At 33.9% G+C, this 18,507-nt stretch overlaps 2 protein-coding genes across 3 annotated transcripts; one reads left to right on the top strand and one right to left on the bottom strand.

Annotated features, from left to right (window-relative positions):
- Positions 1-4,506: 4,506 nt before the first annotated feature.
- On the top strand, positions 4,507-10,298 carry LOC107611801 (uncharacterized). 2 transcript variants are annotated; one of them, XM_016313693.3, is made up of 11 exons: positions 4,507-4,729; positions 5,329-5,457; positions 6,413-6,607; positions 6,847-6,894; positions 6,972-7,100; positions 7,335-7,459; positions 7,748-7,858; positions 8,280-8,388; positions 8,528-8,646; positions 9,283-9,436; positions 10,046-10,298. In XM_016313693.3, exons 1-11 carry the CDS (start codon positions 4,601-4,603, stop codon positions 10,178-10,180), a joined length of 1,383 nt encoding a protein of 460 aa, XP_016169179.1. In that variant the 5' UTR covers positions 4,507-4,600; the 3' UTR covers positions 10,181-10,298. The 2 variants fall into 2 exon arrangements, with proteins under 2 accessions (XP_016169179.1, XP_020965891.1); XM_021110232.2 differs by lacking the exon at positions 8,280-8,388 and having other exon boundaries at positions 8,524-8,646.
- A 452-nt stretch (positions 10,299-10,750) lies between these two features.
- On the bottom strand, positions 10,751-12,004 carry LOC107611800 (F-box/kelch-repeat protein At3g23880-like). Its single transcript, XM_016313692.2, has one exon. It carries the CDS (start codon positions 11,927-11,929, stop codon positions 10,751-10,753), a length of 1,179 nt encoding a protein of 392 aa, XP_016169178.2. The 5' UTR covers positions 11,930-12,004.
- Between the last annotated feature and the right edge of the window lie 6,503 nt (positions 12,005-18,507).

Here is an 18,507-nt window from a genome sequence, read left to right as displayed (position 1 = left end):
CCTATTATTCGCTAGCCTCACAAGTCTCAATACCTCATGTAACTGACTCAGGAGTTCTAACTCCCACTGAAAAAGCTCACGCCTCCACTGGAAGTTCCAAACTCACTCTAACCCATCCCAAAACCCACAATTCCCAATAACCGACCCACATTGGTTTGAGACAGAGAAGAGCCTGGGAAATCGATCTCTCAAAGAACCACAATGCAACCAAACATCCTCCCAAAATTGAGTCCTTCGTCCGTCACCAACCTCCATAGCCAGTCCTGTAATCATCTTATCCCTCAGATACTGCTCCTTGAATTCTATATGGCAAATATCCTTCCAAGGGCCCTCCTCTGGTAGGGAGCACTTGCGTGGATAGTAACTCATTCGGTCTCAAGTTATTACATGAACAGACCACCTTCTTCCACAAAGAGCACTCTTCCTTCGCAAAGTGCCACCACCACTTAAACAACAGTGCGGTGTTTTGAACCATATCATCTCCAACTCCCAACCCACCAAACTTTCTAGGGGCCTGTACCAACTCCCATTTCACCAACGTCATCCCCTGCTCCCCGTCCTCCTTACTCCACAAAAGTCTTCTTTGTAGGGAAATCAGCTTCTCTGCAACCGCCTTCGGCATCTTGTATAGGCTCAGATAATACACTGGTAAGCTATTCAAGATAGATTTTATAAGTACCAGCTTTTCCGCTTTGTTTAGCACCTTAGCTTTCCAGAGGCTTAGTTTCTCCTCCACCTTATCAATGATAGGCTTCCAGGTCTTAACCAACCTCGGATTAGCTCCTAAGGGGACTCCAAGGTATTTAACAGGGAGGGTAGCTTCCTTACAACCCCATAATCTGCACATACGATGTACCCACTGCTCTTCACAATTGAGAGGAATCAAGCTGGACTTGTCGAAGTTGATACTGAGCCCTGACATTAACTCAAACCAGTGCAGCAGCAGCTTGTAATTCTACATGGTCTCATCATCTGGTGGATAAAACAGGATAGTGTCGTCAGCAAACTGAAGGTGTGAGAGCTCCACACTGTCTCGACCAACCACCAAACGGGAGATACGGCCATTCCTGACTGCCTCGCCAATCATTCTATGCAGTACATCCACAACCAGCACAAACAAGAACGGAGAAAGCGGATCCCCTTGTCTCAATCCCCTTTCCATTTTAAACGGTTTAGTTGGTGATCCATTAATTAAAACTGACATCGAAGCTGTAGTCACACACTCCATAACCCAAGCCCTCCACCTGCTACCAAATCCCATCTTCTCCAGCACAATATCCACAAAACTCCACTTGACTCTGTCATAAGCCTTTTGGAAATCTAACTTGATTATGGTTGCTTTCTCATTTTAAGCCAGTGCACTGTTTCACATACTATGAGAGCCCCATCATAAATTCTTCTACCTTGCACAAATGCACTCTGAGTCTCCCCTAATAGCATAGGCATCATTGCTCCCATCCTCCTAACAAGTACCTTTGATATGACCTTATACATGCACCCAACCATACTAATAGGCCTGAGGTCTTTCATCTCCTTCGCACCAGTAAACTTAGGGGCCAGCGCCACCCACGTAATATTTGAATCTGTGGGTAGCCTGGCTGTCTGAAAAAATCCCATAACCGCTCCCGTGGATTCCGCTCCAATCTCATCTCAGCATCGCTTAATGAAGTTCATGTTGAACCCATCATATCATGGCGCCTTCGAGGACTCACAATCCCACACTGTCTGTCTAATTTCCTCAACTGATGGCATCACCTCCAAGGACCCCGATTCTTCCGCATATATCCTTCCCACCAGCCCATCTCTGAACCCCAATAACAGAGAGCTCTCCTGATTTGTTTAACTTTCAGGTTAAATTAATCTCTGCAAGAGGCCAAATTCAATATAGGCTCAACTTAGTAGACTTCATTTTAAACTACAATTAAAGATGAAATTTGGCCTAATTTATTTAAGAATTTATCTTTTATTCACTAATAATATAAAAAATGTTACTAAATTTTTTTACAAAATTAAACTCTGTATTTAAATTATATTCCGTTTCTTAGTCATGTGTAAATTAATATATTTTATGTGAATTATATCTAAATATATTGATTTTATAAATACATTACAAATGAATAAATTTACTATTTATTGGACCACAGTACCACACATCACAAATAGTCCAACACAAGCATTTATTAAAGAATACAGAGGCTCAACCATATTGATATTTTCTTTACTTCTTTATATTTATGATACATTCTATTTCTTTCTTCTGTATCAATGCCTTTTCTGTTAGTTTTAGGAATCTCTGATGATTTGGAAAGATTTGCTATGTACAAAATTTTCATTGTACATATATGTACTATGTCATTGAATAACAATACAGAAAATAGACTTACAATTTTATCCACATTTTCTCATTGTATTATTATGAATCAAATGGAGTATTATAAAAGAAAACTGTGTATACCAGATATGACATATCCTTGGTAACATGATAACATCATATTCGTTGCTAAGTGTGGCACACATTTTACAAAATAATGATAGTTTATTTTCCAATGCAAGGGATAATTTTTCTTTGCAAAACTCAAGGCAGAAATATATAACACTTTTCAATATTCCTATTTATTATCAGAACATTTAATAATTTTAACCAAACCAAATGCAATTGAAAAAAACAAAAGAACTCTTTCTCTTTGGCCCTACAAAAGTATTATATACCCATATATTCATGTTTTTCTTTTTTGGTGACTATACCCATATATTCATGTATATATACATATATTGGTTCATACATTTTTAATTTATATTTATATTATAATAAAAAGTATTACATCTATATTATTAAGTTTTACATTGTCTAAAATTAAAAGTTTGGTCTTTATAAATATGAAACAACCTTTATTTTTTGAATTAATTATTGGGATAAATTAGACCCACTTAATTTCTTATATGATATCAAAGCAACAAAAAAGTTAAAAATTAGTTTAAAAATTAAAAATTGCCTCACACTCATTTGATGATGAATATTCGTTCCCTTCCCTTCTATTAGAGAAGTTGTTGAAATATATCTTTTAGATGAAAGGAGAATTTGTAGGAGTTAGTTTATTGATCCAAATAGGTAGGGGTGTTCATGGATCGGATCTGATCCGCATATCCGCGGTATTTATCCGAATCCGATCCGAAAATTGCGGATATGGATCCGATCCGCAAGGCTTTCGGATCGGATCGGATCGGATCCGCACACTAATCGGATCGGATTGCGGATTTTACATTAGTATCCGCAAAAATAAATAAATTAATTAATAAATATTCTTTTTATGTTTTATTTCAACTAATAATTATCATATATATTGTATTATTTTAATTTATTATTTAAAAAAAGTATATTTAATATTATTTTAAGAGTAAACATATTTAAAAGAATAGAAAAAATGAATTTTATTGATATTTTTTTAATAAAAATAAGCTTTTAAAAATATTTTTGTGTTTTGCGGATATATCCGATATCCGATCCGATCCGATCTGCAAATGTGCGGATCGGATCCAACCTTAAAAACTGCGGATATTAGATCCGATCCGATCCGATGATTTTAGTGCGGATCGGATCGAAATTTTGGCCATATCCGATCCGATCCGCGTGGAGCCCTACAAATAGGTAGAGTCAAAGTTCGAGTAAGTCTGACTTCCATAAGATCGATAGGATTAGACTTTGTTCACTTTTGGTCCTCATTATGTTTTGGGCCAAAATATAAACCACTACTTATCTTGATATATATCAATTTCACCCTGTTTTTAATAAATAAATAAACAAACAATTTAGTTAAAATATATTTATAAAGATATATATGAAGCAAATTATAATGAACATTTTTTAAAATTTTATGTATTTAATATATTAAAAATATATTTAAAAAATCTCACTTTTAAAAAAAAGTTTAGTCAAAAATTTTTTTTATAAAAATACTATTTATAGACAATAAAACAGTCACTTATGAGTCATTAATACTCATTATGTATTTTTGTATATAAAATATATGTTTTTTATCTTATTTTTTATTTTATATTTAATATATATTTTAAATTTTTTTAAAATATTAATATTCTAATAATTTTAACTAGTAATTTTAATTAATATATTATATTTTTTATAATTAAAATTAATTATTAAAATTATTAGAATACATATTTTTAAAATATTTAACTTTTTTTTTATATTTTATATAAATAATTAATTTAGTAGCTAATTTTTAATGTTAATATTATACCATTGATTTTTATTTTTTTTTTATATTAGTACTCTTTAAATGTAATTTAAAAGATACATTAATAACACGATAATAAAATAATCTTTAGACCAAGAAGCAATAGCTCAAATCGCATAGTTCGAGTCTCCATATGAACTTCTGTGATGACCTAACTATGGTGAATTTTTTAGAATTCTTTAAAAATTGATAATTCGTCTCCAATAAAGTTGCAACAACCTGCATGTACAAAATGCAGTTAACAAGGACTAGCTACTTTCATGGCTTCTATGCTCCTCTTCTTTCTGCGCCACACTTTTCGAACGTGAAATGCAAACACTTCACCTCTCTCTCACTTTCACACAAACATGTCATTCTTGCTTCCTCAGCTAGACCTCATCAACAATCTCAGAGACACTCTCTCCTTTCAATTCCGTCCTTTGCAACGTTCTTTCCATTTCTGGACTCGCGCCATTGATATCTATGCAGGATATAAGGTCTCTCTCTTTCTTTTCTAAATATCTTTTGTGGCTTGTGGTGTTTATTTTATCAACTATGCCGTGTATACGCCAAAAATCAGCCATGAACTACATATTGAAAATAATGCATCTATTTATGAATTTAATTTTGATGCACTGATAGTATAAAATTTATGCAGTCTTAAAAATAATAGTTATTTTTGATGATGTAACGTTATGTGATTAGATACACTGTCAGTGCATTAACATTAAATTCTTTATTTATATACAGTATTTTTGTTATTTTATTTGGTTTGTGTTTGTTGAGATAGGGTGTTTGTGTTTGTTGGATATAGCTTGTTTTAATTTTTTTTTTTTTGGTTGAATTATGCTTGACATTGTTGTGTTGAACTCTTTTTTTTAAAAAAAATTATCGACATGTTAGGCCGTGTTTGATAAGTATTTCAGGGCAGAAAAATGTCAATGACATTGAGGTCGAAAGACAGAAATAAAATAGAAAAGTTGTGTTTCTATTTCTATCTTGAGACAGTTACCAAATGGGACCTTCTGCATGTTTTGGATTCTACTTGAAAAATGTGAATTGAATTGTGTGTTGTGGTTTTGTTGCTATTAAACAGGTGTTTCAGGTGAGAGTAAGTTTTGAGAAAGATGTGAAAAAGCAAGAAGCAATGTGGGAAAAGCAGCACCAAGTTGCTGCTGATAAGATATATGATATGTGCACTCAGCTTGGAGGTTTCTTCCTCAAGGTATTTGTTAAAATGTCTCAGATGGAATTTTATATCAAATTTCTATATATGCTTTCTTCAATGATTTTTCCTTTATTATTGTTTTTACTGCCCTAAAGTGAGTATGGAATATTAGTTTCTCGAATGGTTTTGTTTATTAGAATAACATGTTTGAATGGAAGAAGTGAACAATAACTTTTGATCTCAAATTTCTGTTCTCCTTTTTCACAAAGAGGAGATTACCTTGTTTATCTTTGTTCTTAGAGCATTATAGATTACATAAAATACCTACACAATAGGAGTTAGTTTAGCAGAAGTGTGTTGAATCTCGGGGCGAAGTCTACGTGCAATGTCAGAGGTTTGAAATTTGGGAAACTCTTTTAGGGAGGGGCTTTATTGTTTACCATTTCAGGTCCTATAGAGTTAGGCTTCTCTGCCTAACCTTTGGCTTACCAGAAAAATATAGACTAGCTTTGAAATTTTTGGAGGATTTTCGCAATCAATGCATTTTTCTTTTCTTTCACAAAATCTTGAAACATAAAATTCTAAAAATGAAAACACAAACCAAACACATTTGGTTTCTCGAACGGTTTTGTTTATGAGAATAACAGGTCTGAATGGAAGAAACGGACAGTAACTTGAGGACTCAAATTTCTATTGTCCTTTTTCCCAGAAAGGAGATTGCGTTGTTTATCTTTGTTATTAGAACATTATAGATTACATAGAATAACTACCAATGAGAGTTAGCTTAGCTGAAGTTTGTTGAATCTTGAGCCAAAACTTTACATGCAATGTCAGAGGTTTGAATTATAAAGTTAGGCTTCTCTGCCTAACCTTTAGCTTACCAGAAAATTATAGACTAGCTTTTAATTTTTTGGAGGATTTTCACAGTCATTGCATTTTGCTTGTGATATTGTTTTCCTTTTGATTTGTTGGTTAGCCCTTTGTCCTTGGCATGATTTAAATTGTGAAATAGGTAGCCCAAATTATAGGGAAGCCGGACTTGGCTCCAGCTGCGTGGGTGAAAAGGCTCGTTACATTATGTGATCAGTCTCCTGCAACTCCATATCAGACTCTGAAGATAGTGCTGGAGAATGAGCTGGGGCAAGACATCGTTGATGTCTTCGAAAGATTTGATTTGGAACCCCTTGGTTCTGCTTCAATTGCTCAGGTATGCACCCTTTTGTGGTTATATCATGGCTGGAAAAAAATTGATCAAGCATTTTTGTTCATGTGTGCTAATTTTTACATTAAAATAGTCCAAAAGTTACTGTTTACTCGGAACAAATCAATGACATGTTAAAAAAAACACATCAAAGTAATTTTTTTACTTTGGAAGAGTGTTGTTTACAACAACAGTTCTTGGGAATCATATTCATGTAACTGGCAAATATCTTATCCTTGCATCAGGTTCATAGAGCAAGACTCAGAGGTGATAAAGATGATGTAGTAGTCAAGGTAAATGAACCTCATAATCCTTACGGATTCACAGCACATGTAAACTTTTCGATTCAGATTTCTTTTGTATATACTAGGTTCAACATCCTGGAGTTCAGGATATCATGATGACAGATATCCATAACTTGCAAGCATTTGCTTTATACATGCAAAAGACAGATATCAAATTTGATCTATTTTCAATAACAAAAGAAATGGAAACACAGGTGAACTTCCTTTTCTGCTTTGAATTTCTTCTATAGTTAATTCTGGTGGCACTTCTTTAATTAGCAGCCACTTTATTTTTATATCGACTTGTTTTTTCTTGGCTTGATGATCAGAGAAGTCCTATTAGTGAAGTGTGTTTTAACACCATTATTAATGTCCTTTCATGGCTCTACTGCACTTGTTCTGAAATTCTTCTACTTGATAATGTTCTATCTATCATTTTGACATTCTAGATTGGATATGAATTTGACTTCAGAAGGGAGGCAGATTCCATGCAAAGGATTAGGAAGTTCTTATATGAAAACAATAAAAGGTCCCCTATTTTGGTACCTCGAGTAATTCGAGATATGGTTACTAGGTATGTTAAGTCACATAGCAGTACTGCAGCATTTTTAGAAGATTTGGATGATAATATCAACAATGGACATAAAAATTCTAAACTTACTATACTCATGAATTCTGTTCAAAATCACATGTTAAATGCCATCTAATGATGCTAGAATTACTGATTTGTTTGCGGCTAATTTTCTATTACATGAACTTTTTGGCAAGCTAAATATGCATTTTATATGTTTTATGAACAACTTTCAATTTAGATGTGAGTTCATATGTATTTTACTAATCGTTCGACACCCTGCATGTACAGGAAAGTCCTAGTTATGGAATATATGGACGGTGTTTCAATAATGAAACTTGGTGATGAAATAGCAAAAAGAGGTATAAACCCCAATGGAAAGATAGCAACAGCAGCTAAGCAGTAAGCCTGTTTACTACCTTACAAAATGTAGTCCTTTCATTTTGTCAGCCATTTTTCTTGAATCTTGATTGATAACTATACACGACGATGCGAAAAATTGAGAATCAGATAACATTTGGGTATAGTGAAGTCTTGATAGATTAACTTCATAATGTTGATGATTCTTCGTATATGCACATATGAATTGGGTATCTTTAGAGGATTGTGTGTTTAATTTGTTATATCTTCTTTCTGCATTGTTGCATGGTCTTTCCTCTAAGGATTTAATTTGTTATATCCTGTTTCAAGGATTTTTTTTTTATCCTCTTTTGTACTTTTTTGTTCACTTCTAATAAAATTTATTTTCATATATGAAAATTGCATTTACATATGCATGTAATGTTATGTGCAATACACCATTAACTTTCTTATAAAAGTGTAGGAAAATTCTTAAAAGCTTGACCCAAGCATGTGGTCAAATGATTTTGAAAAGTGGATTCTTCCATGCTGATCCTCATCCAGGAAACATCTTGATTTGTAAAGGCTCAGAGGCAAGCCAAAATTTCTTTTCTGAACCTCCTTGAATGTTTATTTCGTTCTCTTTCGACGAATATTGAAATGATTTGAGTTAAAGCATTCTTATCAGTTCAGAACTTGATGCCTAATGTTGTTTTTTCCCCCTCTAGTCAGGTTGCCTTGTTAGACTATGGGCAGGTGAAGGATCTCCCTGAGAAGTTAAGGATTGGTTATGCTAATCTGGTTCTTGCGATCGCCGATGGTGATACTTTAAGAGTCATTGAGAGCTTTAGGTACTGAATTTTGCATTTCAGTAATGTTAGAAAGACAAAAAATAATCAAATCAAATCGCTTAAACTTGCCTTATTTAGCATTTATTTGTTGCAGGATGTATTAAATAAAGCCAAAAATAATAAGTTCTGGCAATTTTTGACTAATATTTTTTCGTTACCAAACATTTTCGTTTGCATTTAGTGTTGTTCATCTAAGAGAAAGGATTTATCCTCCTAAATCAGCCAACTTTTTCTAAACAATGAAAGTCTTAACGAGTTTTTTATATTTTCAATTAAATGCATTCAGAGAATTTTTTGTATAGAAACTAGGAGGATAATTATAATGCGTTTGGTTTGCATTTTTATTTTCCAGTGTTTTCTGCATTCAAAATTTTATAAAGAAGGAAAGAAAAAACAGGACATAAAAACATAAAGCAGTATTTTATTGTTTTTACTCTCTTTTTTTTCTCGCAAAATCTTAAAAACAGAAAATGCTAAAAATAAAAATAGAAAGTAAGAAGGTTTTTAGAAGGGTATTTCATTACTCATCCATTTGATGATCATCTAATGTTAAGTAAGGCCTTAATTCGAGGACAATTTAGTCAACTTCTTTTAATCTATATGAATGTCTAAATGAATTTACTCTGATTAATGTAGGGAGCTTGGCATAGACACCTCTAGCACATGTGAAATTCATCAAGAAGACATGTTTAAACTGGCACAACAAATGTTTGACACAAAAATGCCTCCAGGGGAGTCGGTGTTGCAGCCTTTCTCGGACGATTCTTTAATAAAAAAAATTGGCGTCCAGGTATATATATTCTAGAACAAAAATATTACGTACATACAAAAATCAGCCAGTATTTATGTATAAATACATGAGTTATTTAACTTATTTTTAATATATATTTTGTATTTCAACATGTATTTTATACAAGTGACCAATTTAGTGACTGATTTTTTGTGTACTCATAGTATAGTTGATTCTAGAATGCAAAAACCTTCCATTCACTCTATCACTCTCATTTGTGATTTGAGATGCATATCTATTGTTATGTTGGTGCTTAATTACTTCTTAACAAAAACAAAATGGTACTTATTTAGAGAAGAGAGTGTTTTTATTCATTTGGTGAGATTTGGTGAAATTTAACTCAAGACTCATCTCTGTTTCTAAAAGCATACATTAACCTTCCCTAAGATTTATGTAAATAGTATATTTTGCGCGAAATGCTTTCGTTCTTACTGGCTAAACTAACCACGAAAAACTGTTTGTAGTGACATAGTTAGAGAATTTGAGAAAGTATGCTAGCAAAGAACTGAATTATTGAACAATAATAGAGATGAGTTTGAAATGAATTTGTACATTACATATGATGCTGCTACTTTTGTGTTAAACTAAATTTTCTATTTCTTTTGGTAGGCTTTTCCAGAAGAACTGTTTAGTGTACTGAGAACAGTTCAATTACTGAGGGGGCTTAGTGTGGGACTTGGAATCAATTATTCTTGTGCCCAACAGTGGAAACCCTTTGCAAAAGAAGCTTTGAACCAAGGTTGAGTTTATAGGTTATAGGTTATATATAGTAATACAATCCCGTCAATCCCGTTACGTTACCAACAACATTTCTGTCAATTTCTGCCAACTGTTATTTATAATTGTGTTTAATAGAAGTGTCTTCGTGGATGTGTTTAATAAAAGTGTCTTTTTTATGACTGTATTTAATAAAAGTATCTTTATAGATATATTTTTTAGATGTGTCTCTTTATATATGTATTTAAAATATAATAATTAATTATTATCCACAATAAATTGGTAGATAATATTTGGTACCCTATACTTTTTCATAGTAATATAGTATAGGTGTATTTATTTTATATGGAATAACACCCCGACCCATCTATTATTTATCATCATATTAGATTTTAATAATATTTAAACTAACCAATAAATAAATTACATGTGACAAGCTAAAAGTTTAAGTTAATCTATAAGTTACTGTAGATAGCGATAACATAAGAAATTTAATTACGTGATGGCATAATGAATTTTGGTATACATCTAATATGATTATAACTAAATACTTATCAAAAGTAATAAAATTTTATTGATCATCAAACTTCAATAGTTTTAATTAAGACCACAATAATGTGATGGTGAGACCAAGCTCTCCAGGCAACGATATAAATATACCCAATCATATCTGTGACGCACACGAGAAACCAGTTGGTTTTGACGTAAATTATACACAAGAACTTGGCCAGTATCTAGTGCCAAAAGATTATGATCTTCTGATATATACAGGGGTGCTACCAAAGAACCTCGATCGATTCCAACATCGGATGTGATTGCGAACAATTGAATCCAAGACGTTTCATCTCCATGCTCCTTCATTATCCAGAGAGTGCAAATAATTGGCTCATACGGAGTGCGATAACAAACAGAAAGACAGTTATTGTGGACTTGCAAGGGAGGCATCTCGCAGAAGTCACGGTGCATTCTAGTAATAGGCAGACAAAATCGACCAAACAATTCTGTTTCCAAGTCGAAAGTAAGAACGAACCACTCCAATTCACTATCTATAGTACTACTAGTAGGATCACACACAAGCCAATTGAGAGTGCCGCTCACAAATATTTCATTTCTTGGGCCACGAAAATCGTACGGAAACACCGGATGATCAACAGTTTTCCAAGAAGGATTTGCACCAAAAGTGAAAACTATAGCGCCAGATCTCACCTTGGAATCAGTTAGACGAGACGAGGCACAACAACCCATAACAAGCTTGTACTGGTCATGCAGAATATCATAGCCAAAGCCACAAAAAAAATCGTTTCCGCACTCGTCGGAGCCCTCGAATGGAACGGATGGGGATACCGAACGAGTACTGGGATTGAGAAGAGTAAGAGTTTTATAGGGAAAACCTTCAGACAGGCAGAGCAATCCGTTGCAAGATCCCCTGATGAATTTTCCGTCACCCGGATGTGACACGGGCTGGGGCTGATGTTGGCGATCAAGAATAAGAGATTGCGAAGAGCAATGCTTGATGTCGCCCGCCAGTCCCACCGGTACCTTCCAACACAGCAATAGGGGCGGCGGATGAGTTAGCGTTGAGCGTTGAAGGTGGTGCATGGCGAATTCAGGGCTGGAGATTAGAGAGTTCCATGAACGACATACGATCTTCAGTTGCCAGAGAAGCCTCACTGGAAACCTCACCAAGATTTCTCTGAGCAGATCTACTGGAAGATTATATTCGCATTCAAGGTGTTCCATTCTCGCATGTTCCATTGGCTTTCCATTCTTTCCCATATATATATATATAGAGAGAGAGAGAGAGAGAGAGAGAGAGAGGTGGGTTTTCTGGTGGCATGGTTTTAGGCGCTAACTATGGCTGATGTTTAACTGGCCAATGACATATTGATATGTGGCATGTGGTGAGTCTTATCTATGAGTACATCAACCTGTCAAAAGGATCTTGATCGCCTAAGTTTGTGAGGTTTACTGTAGGGACAGTGGAGTAATTTTAACTTAAAAAAAAATGTCTGTGACATGGGCTGGCTAAAGTGTGAGTGGACAAAAACACTTGTTTTAAAAAAGAGGTTGAATGTCCAAAAAATAGGTTGGACAAAAAATAAATCTAATTTTAGAAATGAATGAAAAATTAAGGTGGAGAAGGCAATGTAGAGGGAAAAAATAAGGGGGGTATTCATTTTAGGATTTAGATTGATAGATTCCTTTAATCATGAAATTTAAAAAAATAAAAATAATTCTTTAGGATTTGAATTGAAAAACCTAAAAAATACGTGTTAGTACAAAATTTTCTTATATTAATTATAAGTAAAATTGGATTTAATTACAAAAAACACTAATTCATCTTTCGTTGTATTTTTTTTTTTAAAATAATGAAAATTTTTATATATAAAAAAATTTGAATATTTTAAAATAAAAAATTAATAAAATAATAAAATAAAAAGTTAATTATTATTAATTTTCACAATTTTTATAAAATGTATGTTTTATTATCTTAATTTAAGGTAATTAATTTTTTATTTTGTTATTTTATTATCAATTTTTTTTAGAAGATATTGATTTATAAGGAAAAAAAATCCTCATGTTACTGTTTTTCATCGTAATTCACAAACAACAAATTTTAAATTAATTTATAAAGAGATATGTAAAAATCAAACTATTTTAGTAGTATTTTTTGATTAATATTTTTTGATATGTTAAAAAAAATGTTACATTTAGATAGAATTGAAAAATTGGTAAAATACTTAATTAATATATCAGAAAATTAATGAGGATGAGTGCCTCATATGCGGCTGTACAGATTGCACCCAAAAAACAAGAAGATACACGGCCGCAAATCAAAGGAGGCTCCGATGTCGTCAACCACCCTTGCCGCGACGCTTGTGTTCGAGAGCTTTTTGGTCATTTAGGTTTTTTGGTAGCTTTTTGAAATTCTTAATTGGTCCATTTTTTTTAATCTGATTAACTTTTAAAGATGATGGTTCTAATTAACTATCCAACTTTTTTACCTTGAATGATCAGCAAAGTCAAACAAACTTTTCGGTCTCTGTTCACTAAGGTTGTGTTTAGTTGATGTCTCAAAATAATAAAGACATAGACACAAATATACATAAATACAAAAAGATACTCAATTTTTCATCTTATTTGATAACTTAGACACAAGAGAATATACAACTCAAAATTTTATTATAGTGTTAATTTTATCCCCACCACTATTTTTGCCCAATCTCTTCTTTCAGAGTTATTATCAACATCAATACCACTATAATCTTCAACCAAATACAAAAAGCAACAATATGACAATCTAAATTAAATTTAATAAAATCAACAAAAATTTTAATTTGTTGCATATCTGTAAAATAAGATGCACAGATTTATTTTTTTTTAATAAAGGGATAACAGAAGAGAAAAATATCGGAGACGTTCTTTCTGGAAAAAATGAACGACGTAGCTAAAGAGAGGATGTGGTGGGAAGCGCCGTCCAAGCTCGAAGCCGCCGGCGAATCTGGATGACGATGGATCTGGACTCCCGTAGCCCAAACCCTTCGAGAGAGAAGGAGGAGCAAACGCAGCAGTTCTTGATGGAGGAGCAATGACAATCGACGGCAAAAAAAATGAACACAGATCTGACTATCCAAGAAAGAGGACAAGGCAGAGAGAAGGCACAGTGAGCAAAGATGAGAGTGGAAGAGAGGAGTGCTGGGTGCTGAGAAAAGAAAGTGGGAGAGAAGCAACAGTTGGCGTTGCGAAGAGGAAGAGGGAGAGGCGGCGATCGGCGGTGGGGAGTAAGAAAGGATAGAGGATGGAGCTGTTGAGAACAATGAGAAGTTGCAGCCAGAGAGGGAGGCGATGCATGAGAGAAGAACTCAAGACAAATTTGAGAGGATGGGGGATTGAATTTGGAATTTTAAAAATTAAATAAGGGTAAAATTGTAAAAAATTAGTGTCGCACAAGTTATGTCTCAGTGTCTCAGCTATTTGGAGGTACACAAATTTAGTGTCTCCGTAACCATCCGTATCTTTCCGTGTCCATCAAAAAATTGTGTCTTACTAAACCAAACAGGAGACATGTGTCGCCGTGTATATGTCTCTTTGAGACATAGACAACAACCAAACATTACCTAAACCACATGCCAACATTCTTTTGGTTTGGTCCACTTAGTCACTTTAGCCATGAAAAAAATAAGCCATCAGAGTCTGCACCATATATATATATTTTTTTTTCTCTCTCTTGGGTGTGCCAGAAAAGAATGAATTATAAGTGTTAAAATATTCTAAAATATTTGAATATTAATTAAATTATACTCTAAGATGTTATGTATTTATTAGATTAATTACTTTATGATTTATTTTGCCAAAATGGTATAATAAAGAGTAAAGATTATAAATTGAGTAAAATTCTTTACTTTTAATTAATATTGTTCTTCATCCAAAAAAAATTATTTAACATCTATAAATAAGTTGTACATTGTATTAAATCAGATTTGATCTTATTATATTAGATTGGTTTAAATTTAAAATTTCAACAAATCCTATAAAAAAAAATCAGAACCAAATTAAATCTTTTAATACCCTAACAACAAAACAAACTAAAACATAAGTTTAATAATTGGAAATTAAATGATAATTTTGTGATTTTTATTGAATATAAAATGTACTAATGGACTTGTTGTTGTCTTAACTTAACCCAATAGACTTTATGAATACCGCTAATTTAGCATCTATATTTTTTAAACGAACTCATAGTCTCTTTAAAGTCTAAGACCGACATAACATAATTTTTCTATTATTCAGATCCTTCAACATGATAAGATTATCGTTCTGTCACTTAGCTCTAGAATACTAAAAATATCCTCCTAAACACATATCATAAATTATAAATTATTATTTACTTACATTATTACTTTTTAAAATTTTAAATACACTTTCTTAAATTGTTACATATTTAATTGTTAATATTATTAAACTAATTTTAAAAAATTTATTTATAAATTATAAATTTTTTTTTTGTCAAAGATAAAGTCATTTTATTTCACTAGAAATAAATTTACAGTCCATATTTGGACACCAATAAAAGAATAGTATTGAAAATATTCCACCAAAAAACAATTAAACTTATAATAAGAAGAGTAAAGGTCTCACGAGAGGGAGAGACATCTCTAATCTTGAGGTTCATTGAAGATCCGCATAGCTTCTTCTGCAACTGGTAGGGGGACTGTCGTTTCCCTTCAAAAATAAATTTATGTCTAGCCTTCAAATTCAGCCAAGTTGTAATAGTTGTCAAGTTCCTCTTCTTCTTCCCGTTAGCGTCACTGAACCATTCGAGCAGTTTCAGCTACCAATGCCATGGAAGGTCCGTGTAAGATGGAACAGGGAGGCCACAAGCATGCCAAGCTTCAACTGCGTCCGGACAAGCCTAGAGACAATGGAAGGCCGATTCTTCTTTACTGTGGCATCTTGGATAAATCGGTATCACTATTTGGATGCTTTGCCCCAATTTCTGTTTCACAGGTCATGCAACACTTTTCACATAAAATTTTTAATTTTCGGTTGACATCTGAGTTTTCAAATGGCTGTCCATAATTCTTTCTTTCTGTAGTGTTTTAGAAGAAAATCTGTTGGAGGGTGAAAAAATTGAAAGGCCACACCATAATCAAATGCTACTGTATATATCCCAGATTTTTCCTTCATCTAGGTAATTCTATCCTCCTCCTGGTGAATTATTGAATTTAGAATAGCATTTGCAATTGCTAGATTGAATGCCTCGCAAATTAGTGTCTGGTTCCATGTTTTGTCTGGTAGCATCAAATCTGAGACCCATTCTAGTCTTCGACCCTTTGGGTTATTAGGATTAGGAGTAATTGCTTGAAAGTCTCTTAACCATAAGTCTTGCTGAATCCTAATTGTGCTGCCTCTGCCAATTTGCCATAAAATTCCTTTTTCTAGCACTTTTTGACCCTCCAAAACACTTTGCCAGCCCTAAGATGGGTTGTTTTCAGTCCCTGCATTTAAAAAACTTGAGAACTTGAAATATTTACTCTTGTACACCTTATAAATCAGAGAGTGTAGCTTAGTTATTAGTCTGCACCCTTACTTTGCTAACATTACAAGGTTAAAGGCTTTAAGATCTTTGAAGTTAAGGCCCCCTTGAGATTTAGGTCTACAAGAAATTCTCCATCCTATCCAGTGCATCCTTCTTTTCGAGCTTCACTGTCCCCACCAAAATTGGAGCATGAGCTTTTGAATTTCATCAACCAGTGTCTCTGGCAGTTTAAAATAACTCAGATGATAGATTGAAACTGCCGTTGCCACCGCCTTTATTAGTACTTCTCGGCCGCTTGAGGATAGCAAGGCCCTCTTCCAGTGTTGCAGTTTATGTATCACTTTATCCTTGATATACGAAAATGTTGCTCTCTTGGATCTTTGAATAACCGCTGGTAGCCCAAGATACTTGTTATGGTTGCCAATGTGAGAGACACGTAAGATGTGAGATAGATGATCACGAATGTCCACAGGAGTATTTCTACTGAAAAACACTGAGGATTTATCCAGATTTACTGCTTGACCGCTAATATCTTTATAAACCTGTAGGATCAGAAGCAGATTTTGACACCTTTCCTCTGTAGCTTTGCTGAATAAAATTGAGTCTTCTATAAAAAAATAGATGACTGACTTTAGGACACCTTTGATTAAGTCTCAAACCTATAATCTCCAGTCTCTGTTCTCCTCTGTAGAGCAGATGGGACAATCCCTCTGCACAAAATAAAAATAGATAGGGGAAAGAGGGTCGCCTTAACACAACCCTCTACATGGCTTAAAAAACCATGAGAATGACCATCCACAGTAACAGAGTAAGAAACTGTCGTCACCAGTTCCTGAATCCATTCCATCCATCTCCTACAAAAGCCCAACTTTCTTATAACCTCCCAAACGAAGCTCCACTCCACCCTGTAATACGCCTTACTCATGTCTAGTTTTAAAGCTAATTCATAATCACCGTCTCTTTTATTCTTTAAAAAAATATATAAATTCATGAGCAATTAAAACGTTATCACTAATCAACCACCCTTTAATAAAAGCACTCTGTGTATCATTTATGAGTCTATTAATCACAAATTGAAGCATGTACACCATAATCTTTGATAAGATTTTATAAAAAACACTACTCAAGCTTATAGGTCAGATCTGTTTCATGAATTTTGCATTCAGATCCTTCGGAATAAGACAAATATGAGTATGATTAAAGGATTTTGGGATTTTACCTCTCGAAAAAAAACTTATAGCCGCCTGAAACACATCTCTTTTAATCGTTTTCCAGAAAAATTGAAAGAATTTAGCAGTGAATCCATCTTCTCCCGAGACCGAAAAGCATTTATAGAAAAAACAACAGCTTTCACTTCTTTTCTGTGATCGGTCTAGTTAGTGCCCGGTTGGTAACAACATTGATTTTTGTTGGGATACCCTCAATTTCGGTTGCTGGGTCTCTTGGGTTACTTGATGTAAAGAGCTCTTCAAAGTATCATTGGGCTGTTGATGCAATGCCTTCAGCGCTGGTAGTTACATTCCCTTCGGCATCTTCTAACTCTTGTACCTTATTTCTTCTACTCCTAGTGTGAAATTTGGAGTGAAAAAATTTTGTATTGCGGTCTTCCCATTTCAGCCACTGGACTCGAGATTTTTTCTTCCAATATCGTTCTTCTAACTCAAGTACATCTTCTAATTCAGCCTCCCATATCCTGATAGCTGCTCCATTAGCTTGATCGCCCTTAACTGCCTCCCTTACTATTTTTTTTAATTTTCTGAATTTTCTTTTTGGCATTAGAAGAAGAATTTCGCTGCCACTCCACTATGCACTGTCTAGTTGCCTTGAGCTTCCCAGCCAGTCTAAACATAGGTGAAACCCTCATGTCTGGCGCCCAAGTATGCTTAATTAATTTCACCACCTATTCACCTATTCATTCTCACACCTTCTCTCTTGAAATCAGAATCTCCTCTTCGTTCTCCTCACCTCCCTATCCGAATCAATAAGGAGTGGCTTGTGATCCGAACCCATGTCATCTAGGTGCTTAACATAACCATTTGAAAATTCTGCCCTCTATCGCATTGACACCAACACTCTATCCAGCCTTTCTTTGATAAAGTTGCCACCAAATTGCCTATTTGACCATGTGAACTTTTCACCTTCGTAACCCAAATCCACCAACCCTCCCGCATTAATAAAGTCATTAAAACTCCTTATAGATGATGCCATTTAGGTCTACCCCCGTCCTTCTCATGATGAGTTGTGATAGTGTTAAAATCTCCCATAAGTATAATCTAGTCTCCACCATTCTCAATCAATTGTAATAACTTTGAAT

The sequence above is a fragment of the Arachis ipaensis genome, chromosome B8 (genome assembly GCF_059453495.1).
Source record: "Arachis ipaensis isolate K30076 ecotype BB chromosome B8, ASM5945349v1, whole genome shotgun sequence".
Taxonomy (NCBI): domain Eukaryota; kingdom Viridiplantae; phylum Streptophyta; class Magnoliopsida; order Fabales; family Fabaceae; genus Arachis; species Arachis ipaensis.
The sequence above is the reverse complement of the archived record's forward strand: the minus strand, read 5'-3'. Positions and strand labels throughout refer to the sequence as shown.

Excerpts from the sequence above, each read along its gene's own strand:
- LOC107611801 (XM_016313693.3), top strand. The coding sequence starts at position 4,601 with ATGTCATTCTTGCTTCCTCAGCTAGACCTCATCAACAATCTCAGAGAC. Across the intron at positions 6,608-6,846 it reads GTTCTGCTTCAATTGCTCAG|GTTCATAGAGCAAGACTCAG; the intron begins GTATGCACCCTT and ends TCCTTGCATCAG. Across the intron at positions 7,460-7,747 it reads ATTCGAGATATGGTTACTAG|GAAAGTCCTAGTTATGGAAT; the intron begins GTATGTTAAGTC and ends CTGCATGTACAG.
- LOC107611800 (XM_016313692.2), bottom strand. The coding sequence starts at position 11,929 with ATGGGAAAGAATGGAAAGCCAATGGAACATGCGAGAATGGAACACCTT.